General features: G+C 39.7%; 1 protein-coding gene across 3 annotated transcripts; it reads right to left on the bottom strand.

Annotated features, from left to right (window-relative positions):
* Positions 1 to 664: 664 nt before the first annotated feature.
* Positions 665 to 7,375, bottom strand: etf1a (eukaryotic translation termination factor 1a). 3 transcript variants are annotated; one of them, XM_082549895.1, is made up of 11 exons: positions 7,240 to 7,375; positions 6,742 to 6,852; positions 5,260 to 5,435; positions 4,880 to 5,019; positions 4,589 to 4,727; positions 4,298 to 4,488; positions 3,599 to 3,728; positions 3,340 to 3,513; positions 3,171 to 3,235; positions 2,930 to 3,077; positions 665 to 1,395 (listed from the first exon to the last, which is right to left on the bottom strand). In XM_082549895.1, exons 2-11 carry the CDS (start codon positions 6,825 to 6,827, stop codon positions 1,313 to 1,315), a joined length of 1,332 nt encoding a protein of 443 aa, XP_082406021.1. In that variant the 5' UTR covers positions 6,828 to 6,852; positions 7,240 to 7,375; the 3' UTR covers positions 665 to 1,312. The 3 variants fall into 3 exon arrangements, with proteins under 3 accessions (XP_082406021.1, XP_082406019.1, XP_082406020.1); XM_082549893.1 differs by having other exon boundaries at positions 7,236 to 7,374; XM_082549894.1 differs by lacking the exon at positions 7,240 to 7,375 and adding an exon at positions 6,970 to 7,089.
* Between the last annotated feature and the right edge of the window lie 2,714 nt (positions 7,376 to 10,089).

The following is a 10,089-nucleotide window of genomic DNA, read 5'->3' as shown; positions in this document are numbered from 1 at the left end:
CCATAATAAGCAGGTCAGTTTGTTTGCCTTCTCAGCAACTGGAGCCAGAAAACTCATCATTCACCAGTGTAGGTTTACTTCCTCAGCTTGCTATATTTATAATCTAAGGCATGATTTACCAAGGTCATTCTCTACAAATCTTAAGGGAACACGTCTTCACGAATTCTGCTCTTTGCATTATGAATGAGAACCTGGTCATTTGCTCTTACCTTTGCTCCCCTATTCGACACGCAAATGTCAAAACCAACTTTCTAGACCAACACATCCTATAAAAACTGTCGGCAGGAATGCAATGACAAATTGAGATTTTTAATTAATTTAGATTTATAAAAGTGGTCAGATAAATGTACAAATGCAATCCAATGTGTACACGGGATATTTCATTTAAGGGAAGTTCATTTAAAGAGATGACTGCATGTAAAGGCCAAGATTTATAATGAATAGCTGTATTAAAGATGTGATTTTACTGCCTTTTGAAATTTAAAATGTAGAAAATTTCAACATTATGTGGCAAGTCTGACGATTGAATAAGATGACTAAACTGTCTAAAAGTCATGCACGCGTCACTCACAAAACATATCAATTTTGTTGTCAGGAAAAGGTCAGCCTTTTAAGTAAATGAGATGGCACAGGAGTGAGACCACAGCAGATGAGGAGGTAGCAATGGTTTTCAGCAGTTGAAATTTAATACTTTGTCCCCCTTTCTCTACAGAAACCCAGGTAAAAAAAATCCCCCACTCTCATAAAATACAACAGCAGCAGTTACCAGTAAAAAAATGAAATGCAAAAAAGAAAAAGAAAAAAGAGAGAGAGAAAGCATAGAAGGAAGGGAGAGGGGATAGGGACATGACGATGCATTAAAGGAAAATATATTTTCTGTATGTCAGGAGTGAATCCAAAGTTCATCTTAGGACCGGGGACAGCGGCAACGAGGAATCTGGGAACTTGCTGTTGTGTTCATTCAAAATCGAGGGGAGGAAGAAAAAAAAAAAAAAAAAAAAAAAAAGAACAAAAATGAGTCAAGTCCAATCCAACTAGGGGAAGGAACCAGCACTCTAAGGCAGGGATTTATTCAGGAAGGGCTTTCTCCCTCTCTGGATGAAAGAAAATCTCACTCCTCTTCGGCCTGTGTGATGCATTTTGTTGTGTAAGTATGTGCAAGTTTGTGTATGCAACAGGTGAACTGGAAGGTGTGTCTGTCATATATATAGGTCAACACAGTTGCACCTCTCGCTTGCTGCAAGAGAGGTGGCATTTTCATTTCCTTATTTCTTCATTCATTTTTTTCCTCCCAATATCAGTCCAAGACTACCTAGTAGTCATCCAAATCAAAGAACTCATCGTCCTCTCCTTGGTACTCCATGCCCTGGAAATCCACCCTGTACCGCAAGATACCTGAGGAATACAAAAGATGAGAGATTAAGTAGTGTGATATGATGGCAACTTGTTTTGGCTAAACAGTGGCAGGGGAAAACATGAATTCTGAAAGTATTAGACTTTAGTATTAGAAGTGCCAAGGGGGTCATTTTAGGGTTATCAAACAAACAAAACTCTGAAGACAAAAAAGATTTCATGACTAACTAAAAATGGATTCACTCATCATTTAGGAGTGTGTGGAATAAAAAGATATACTTACCACATGTCACTTTGACCCCACAGAAATTAATGTAAAATCCACTCACCCTGCCCAGTTGCCTAGCAACATGTATCATTTACACTCATTTTGATATGAAGACTGCATAAGCCAGAGCTGGCTAGATAACATTGATAAATATACAGGGGACTGTAGTTGGATAGAAGACGAGGAATGTCTGCCAGGCTGAACAGGTCATGGATGGGATATGGAGCCGGAGAAGTGTGGAATGTGGAGAACCAGACGGGTTGCTGAACTGAGCAGAGAACCCTGAGTGTGGCGATCTACTCAGGCCTAATAAAAAGCAAAGTCCAAAGCAGAATACCTAAAATGAATGAGTCCAAGGCCTGCTGAGCTACAAACTGAGGTGGAACAGTGTGGATGATGGATAAGACAGGTGTAGGTGCATTGCGATAAAACTTCACAATAATTAATGAAATTGTGTTTGTTTTATTTCAGCCAACTGTGACGTCAGTCAAATTCAAATAGTTTCACAATAGTGCTCTTTTCCTAATAAATGCTTTTGTTTTAGCATAACGACCATAACCTGTTACGCAAAATTCCTTCAACTTGTCCATAACAGTTTTCTTCTATAATAATTCAATTATTTAGATGTGTTGGGTATTATAGTTTTGTACCATTTGTTTATTACTGAATTCTAAAATATATTTTGTTTATTACCTATAATTAAATAACCTAAATCATTTGCATAACTAATAAAACCCCTAATAGTTAAATGCTTCCTTTGTCTAAAATTACTTCTAATTTAAAATATTAGGTGAAAATTAACAATTTAACTACTACTTCTTCAAAAAAAAAAAACAACAGTGCTTTTAGGGGTCCTGGAATGATGGTGTTTCTATTGTGAAAAGCACAAAGTCCTGAAATCCTTTTAGGATCCTCATTAAAATGTATTACACCACTAAACCAATTTAAATTGCCACAAGTATCTCTACTTTTTATACAACTAACAATTCAACAGTGCCTCTGCCCCAATTCTCCTATTTTACATGGTGAAGCCCTCTATAATACAAATTTCTACTGTACAACAATGTCTATATGAGGCCTTACCTGTACCAAGATGAAGCATGAATCAGAATAAGCAGAAGAGGAACTGTTTATCTTCTCTACTGCTACTATCTTCAAGTGCATAATACATGAATTATACTCGAGTACAATTACTAGATCATCATAACAACCCAATGACGAAATCATCACTGAACCACATATATCAAATATATTCCTAACTTCATTTTGATCAAACATTCAACTGTTATTAAACAACAGTGTGCTCACCCCCAATGCCTCCAAAGCCCTTGACAAACTGGGACCCCTCCTGACTCTTGTCTGTTACTATCTCCAACGTGGCTCCAAATTTCTTGTAGTTGTTCGCAAACCACTCCAGTAGTGGCATGCTCTCGATCAGCTCATGTTCCTGCCCCGTCTAGAAACGCAACCAGCGTTAGTAAGGTATAACATCACAGGCAATGGGTCCAACTTAACTCCCAGAGATCAGTTCCTCTTCCGCAGCACTTACCTCCTTGTCCGTGAAGTGAGACTTGTCTTTCTCCTGCTCTGGCGTTAGGTACAAAGTCTTCTCATCTGAAGAACAAAGAAGAAACTTTTGAATTGTAGGATCACAATTAGAATTCATTTACTGCTTTTTGTCTCAGCTACTGCAGATAACACTGTAGTTGTTTGTTTACCATTCTCTGCTCCATTGCTCTCTGCCCCATGCACACGAAGAACATAACGCATGGTGTCTAAGTTCTCATAGACTATGAGAATCTCCACAGCTCCCATTTCAAGGGCTTTCAGTGTATCCTCTACACCAAAGCAGTATTTCCCTGTATCCTGACTGATCTCATCAAAGTACCGCCCTGTAAATACAGAAGAATCATCAGGAAAAAGTTTGAAGATTTTACCTTTAACAAAAAAAAGAAAACCACACACACACACACTCACCTATGAGCTTCTTTTCTTGGATGAACTTCACATTCGACAGGACCTCTGCTGAAAGCTCAATAGCCTGGTTGAAACCATTCTCTCCTCCATAGGAGATGTCCACTAGCTTCAGAACCTTTGCCTGTAACCTCTGTAGAAATCAAAGAGTTGTTAGTAACGTTTACAGACAAAGTAGGAACCAAACAAAGTTGCTGACAAGATAAAGAAAATAGAGAAAGCTACCACAATAAATATGCTGACAATAATGATAGACTATGCTGCTGGTTATATTCCCCAAAGCCTTGGAAAATCCCTCAAACTCATTAACTGCTAACCAAAGCTTGCAGTGAAGTGTGGGATATGCAGATTTTCATATCTGTCTCTTTCTTTGTTTGTGCAACCACATTCCATTATTGGTTGTAAAGACATAAGAGTTAGCTATATCAGTGGCTTACTGGCAAATTAAAGAAGGCACTTTCCATTTACAGTATGGCTGCACACATCATGTGCCAAGTTTAAAATAAACTTGCTATGTCACTATTTCATCACTACTACCAAATACCAGTGTTTATTTCTTACAATAGTAGATAGTTATTAAATATACCTATTTATACAACTCAGAGAAAACACTTAAAAGATCACCAGCCTTCTTTTGGACATCTATTCACTGCAGTGAGAAATTTGTGGGAAAAAAAAGTTGTTTCATTACATCATACTTACTGGATCAAACATGTCAGACTGGCTGAGTTCAGTCTTGAAATCAGCAGAGCCAGCCAAGACCATTCCTGCCACATTAACTTTGTCATTGGACACAAAGAGCTGGACAGCTGTCTCAGCTACTTTTCTCACATAGTTGTGTCTCTTCTCCATTCTCAGTCGAGCAAAACGCAGAGCAGACTGTCCTCCTCTGCCTGAAAGAGCAAAGCAAAGATTAAAAAAAACCCAACAACAAATAAACAAAAACAAAACAAACAACGTAAAATGTATTTTCTAAACATTCCAGTTCAGTACCGTGCTTCTTGGGTAGGTCCACAGTGAACTTGTGCAGCACCTCCCTGGTGTTGCCCTGCAGTGTGCCAAAGAGTGCCCCACTACCGTCGATCACAATAAAGCCAAACTTACTGTCATCAGACAGCAGGGCTGTCAATGCCTGTGTTGGGACATTAGTGAGGGAAGAACGGATCATAAGAATGCGGAAGACAGAAAGAATAATAAAAAGACCAAGGCGATGTTTACATACCACAGAGTTTCTCTAAAAAAATATTTTGCATGTGCATCAAAATACTAAGGAAATTCTCTCACCTCGGTGTGGAACTTGTTGTCACAGAGGTACAGGGAGGTGTTGATTGGTTTAAAAGGCTCAAAGTCAATATTGACTTTCTTCTCCTTGCCTTCCTCTGTCACAATTGTGCCACAATACACAACCAAGCCATTGGGTGGCACTGGGAAGGGAAGAAAAAAGCCAGAGACCATGAATATTCAAAGGAGGACTGGAGCTGAATGTTTTGAAAGTAAATACATCCTATGTTTTAAGTTGTCTCTTTTTTCAAAAACCCCCTTGGAACAATTATAGCTGAAAATATTACAATAATACAATGATATGCCAATATGAATTTCTTTTGTTGCCCCCAAGAACCACTACCATTTCCCAAAAGAAAATAGGCATTCTTTTACATGCATACCCTTGTTGTAGAGTTTTAGTCTTTGCTGTACAGAGGTGATGGCCCCGAGAACAGAGAGCCTGTTGACGCGACTCTTAATGTTGGAAGCAGTGCCAAACTCATCAGCCAACATCTTGGCCACTCTTGATATCTGGTCCTTTGGAGGGATGATCAGAGAGATCATGCTGGTGCCATTACTATAGAGAAAGTGAGGATGTAATGTTAGTGCATATAACAGCATTTGTACACAGCCAAGAAGCCATAGAAGTGATGGAATAGACTGAATAACTGACAATTATGCCACTCCTAGGTATGCCATAGTGAAACTGGCATCTAATATCAAGGCCATATAATAATCAACTTTGATTATGCCAAACCAGTTGAGCCATGTTTATTACCAGTTGATTACCTCCAAGATAGCGTAATTGTTTGCTCTAATTTAGTTTTGTAAATACACAACGCTTCTTGGCAAAATATCACCTTGACAAGGTCTGGCAGGTTGAGGGACAAATGGTATGGGCTTTCAGTTACACAGTACACAATCTTTGTCCTTGAAACAAGGACTAAGTCTTGCTACTTTGCATTGTTGTCCTTTCATTTACAACCAATCAACAGATGAATCACAGCAGTACAGGCTGACACGCACACAGCCAGGTAGAAGAGGCTGGATAAATGTAGGGCAAACAGTCAACTGAGTGTGTGACATGGCAGGCAGGGGAGCACAGGACAGCAAATTCTGCGCAACACTAGACGTCAAACTGTCGCAGAGCAAGCTACAAGCCAGTGAAGTAACACCCACATTCACATGCCTTGTTTGATAATTCAAGAGGCCCACAATGTCCCAGTCGGCCAACAACTGATCTCGAATTCTTTTTGACCTGACCAGTTTGAAACTAGTAACGCTGTAATGAACTGGCAAGCAGTTCGGCTGCCATGAGGTGACTAACTTAGTGGACTCTAGAGGAAATTAAGAGGCTCTGTCGTATGATTTGCGTGTAAAAAGAGCAGACGAACGTCATTTGGACTGTGAAACTGTAACTACAAGCTTGCCGGCCTTCCCTTTTTCGTCAACGTTCTGCTTTTTTTGTTTAAGACACCCATGCCGGCCTCTTTCCAAAGATGACGTCTATTAGCGGTTCTCATTAGCAACAAAACTAGCATCAACCTTACTAGCTTGAACTGAATAAAAATCTTCGGAATGCCAGCTACAAAATATAAACACTGACAAAAAAATGTGTTTTGTCCAAAATAAACCATGTTTTCAACTTCCAGGGAGATTAAATGCGACATCCGTTAGCGCCTAGCAATTGGCTAACTAGCGACAAGCAAAAGCAACGATTAGCTAAGTTAGCTATGCTAAGCTAACCACTCCCAAATTCGGCCCCATTTATACCATTTCCAGCTGCTGCGGCGGTATACATTGACACAATCACCCGAACCCTTAAACTCAAGTACTGCCGACCAGACAATTACCTCGAAATGTGACAAAAATGTATTACTTACCCACGGGCAGCTTCTAAACTTTTGATCAGCTTCTTGATTTTCCATATCTCCACGTTCCTATCCGCCGCGCTGGGGTCGTCCGCCATCTTTCTGCTGTGATCGCTTCAGCACCTGAAAGACGTGGAAAAAGAAGAGCTAAACATCTGCGCTGCACCCGCCAGTTAACAAACTGACTATCGTTTACAGTGTTATCGGATAAATTAATTTATCTATCGCTGAACCGTGTACCTCTCCAAACTAGTGGCGCGGTGTCCGTTAAGGCACCTTGCCAGTGCTGGCAGCTGGACTGACCGTAAAGGAAAGACTCAAACCGGGATGTGTTGCTCAATGCAGAGCGCGGGGGAAACAGGCCTACAGTCTACCAGGCCCTAGTGTCCACCCTGTTCTTATCTAATACGACCTACTTTCCTCGTGTTCCCCTGGAAACAATATGGAAACCAACTGCCAGCTTTTTAGACCCTATGAATATTGGCATATACTGGATGGTACTTTACCTGCCTCGGACAACGCGGCTCCGCTCCGCTCTCTGTCTGCTGCGCTACGTCAAGTCGGTGGTCCGATGAATGACGTTGCTTTCCGACCGGTTTCTCTCTCCTCTACACGCTGCGCGTGGTGCTAACGACGGGGGCTCACATGTGGGAGGTGGTTAGATCGGTGGCGTTCACTTCCTGGAAACCACTTAGAAACCAATGACATGCCTTAGCTGCCGTGTCAATTGTAGAATCTCAATAACAATTGGACGGAACCTAAAGAATATCGCCAAAGCTGGTAATAGGTGGATTATGGGGCTTGTAGTCAAAGTCAAACTTGCAAAACAAGTTACCTGATTTTGCAAAACTAATATGTCCATACATGACTCTTGTTGTTTAGAAGTTCTAACCATTTGTTATACACTGCCCTCTTTTTCCAGGGGCTTAAAAGTAAATGAACATGACATAATTTTAAATATAAGGATAGTTTTGAATAACTGGATGAACCTATGGACATCACCAAAATGCTTTATTTCGTGCCAAGCCTTTAATCCAGTTTCTTTTAATTGCTGCTTGTTTGTGGGTCTATCTTCCTTTAGTTTTGTCTTCAGTAACTCTTGTTTTCCTCTATTCAAAGATTTTTATTATTTATTTATTTATTTTCAGGACTGTGCAGCTTCTTTTAGATGGGAGAAACAGTTCATTACTCACCCAAGTGACTTCACTCAGACACTGAATACTGTGACGTTTATCTCATGTTAATTGAGGCTGAGTTTATGATATGCAGTGCATTTCACTGTGTTTATCTAGGCTACGTCGGCTCTTCCACTTTGAGTAAGTACACTATAGGTGTGGGTAATGGCAGACACTATTGTCCTTTAGTATTCACTGTCATTCCCATACGATCCAAAGCTTCAGTTCATTTAATGTTTAGTTTCAATGCACTTGGTTAATTTCTTCTAGATTTCATGAGAAATGTTAGAAAGTTCAGTATGTAAGGATGTAGATTTCTTCCTTCATAACAAACCATTAGCATGATAATATGGGTTCCATTTTGTATTTGTTGTTGTATTTGTGACCTTGACACAGATAAGCAGAGGAGAGTGGATGGATTTTTTTAAAACCAAATTTGCCTTCTTTGTTCGTTGATTAATGGTGAACACAACTGATGGAAACCAGACAGCTATAGGTAAACTAAGTAACAAAAGAAGCAAAGATGTTTGCTGGTGCCTGTGTAATAAATTCTGGCAAGACTGACCAGGCGAGCGGAGGCACGTCTCCTCTGCTCATTATTTCTCTAGTTTTACAGGACTGTAATCCGTCTTCACGCTCACAACAACAGGGCCTGTTACAGAAGCACTCCTGCTGTATTTCTACCTAGTGGAGGAGGGGAGTGAAATTAAATTTATTTGGGTACTGGCACATTTCGGTATTAGGGGAAATCAGACGGCAGCTGCTTTGGCCAAGGAGTAACTTAAATGAGATCGGGTGGAGGTGGCATTTTGTAAACTGGAAGTAAATGCACTAATATTATTAAAAAGAAATGGCAGCACAGGTGGGAAACAGGGACAAAAAGTATTCAGGAAAAAATGATAAATTCAAGACAATAAGGAGAAAAGGAAGGGAAGGAATCATATTTTCTGGGTTAACAATGGGTCATAGGATTAAACTCAACTATTTAGCTTGTAGGAAAACATAATACAGGGCAGTATAGAAAATGGCAAGGCAGGGGAAACATGTTTTATTGCAATATATTGGCTACAGAGGAGTTGTTATACTAAGGTACAAAGCAAGAGAGTGTAAGAGGTTTTTCAATCAAAAGTAAATGTTATGCTTAAAATATCTCTACCTTGTGATACATAAGTCAAGGATAGATTTTCTCATCTTCTCAGCCAAATGCAAATGGTGATCGTCAAGCCACTCAGACTAAAGGTTCATTGTGGGACTTTACTTTACCAGCTAATGGTTGATGTATTGATGGCTAGCTCTATGCCATATGCACACTGGTGCGAAACAACAGTGACCCCCTTGTCCGGTAAAGTAGTCTAAATCATTAGATTTTACCAGTCAGAAAATTACATAACAACATACCACTTAACCTACATTTATCTCTCCGACTGGGGTGTTTAAAGGATAGGATAGATTTTCAACTAAAACCTTATAATCAAATGTTTCCTTTTGCTAAGCACACGCCTTCTGATGACTTTAGTTTGAAGAATTGTATTTGGAGTTAACAAAAAAGAAGAGATGTACTCAAAATGTACTCAGTTGGGCTTTTTTATCCTGAAACTCTTACTATATACTGCCACTGTATTCTACTTACAGCAGTCCTTTGACTTATAAATGCATTTTACACTCGAAAAGGAACAAAAGCAACACCGCATATACTCCATAAAAAGACTGTCCACACATGCTGTTTATCAGTGTTTAAGTAAGTCACTTTGGTAAGTACATAGGTAATACAGTTAATGAAGTCTTTTCATTGTCTTCAGTCCTAGTGTTGATACTCATCAACCAGATATTACGTTTAACTGCCACTTTGGCTTAAGATGGCTCCCTCAGCAATTTTGCAGCAATGCTGTCCCATATGGATAATGACCCATATAGTAAATGACACCCATTGCATGCACTAGAGAGAGATTGGCTTTCAGTTGGCGTGAGTGATAGTACAGAAGTGTTTTTCCAAATAATATCATTTAAAAAATGGTGTGTCAAGTCAGTCACCTGATCTGTTTCTGCCGTTTCGGTTGATGACGCAGGTGTAAGCTACTGGATGAGCTGTTTCAGCCTAAAATTGTAGTGTGAATGCAGAGTAACCATTGTGTGGTTAGGTCAAGTCACTGATTAATCACTGAGCCAGCAGGTTCATATTGCATGT

The sequence above is a fragment of the Aulonocara stuartgranti genome (assembly GCF_965226115.1).
Source record: "Aulonocara stuartgranti genome assembly, chromosome: 2".
NCBI classification, from domain to species: Eukaryota; Metazoa; Chordata; class Actinopteri; order Cichliformes; family Cichlidae; genus Aulonocara; species Aulonocara stuartgranti.
Note: the sequence above shows the minus strand (reverse complement) of the source record. Positions and strands in the feature narration are given on the sequence as shown.

What these genes read in the sequence shown, in the direction of transcription:
- etf1a (XM_082549895.1), bottom strand. Translation starts at nt 6,827, where the DNA reads ATGGCGGACGACCCCAGCGCGGCGGATAGGAACGTGGAGATATGGAAA. An exon ending in ACTAAAACTCTACAACAAGG is followed by an intron (nt 5,020 to 5,259) that starts GTATGCATGTAA and finishes TTCCCTTCCCAG; the next exon opens with TGCCACCCAATGGCTTGGTT. An exon ending in CTCACTTCACGGACAAGGAG is followed by an intron (nt 3,078 to 3,170) that starts GTAAGTGCTGCG and finishes TTGCGTTTCTAG; the next exon opens with ACGGGGCAGGAACATGAGCT.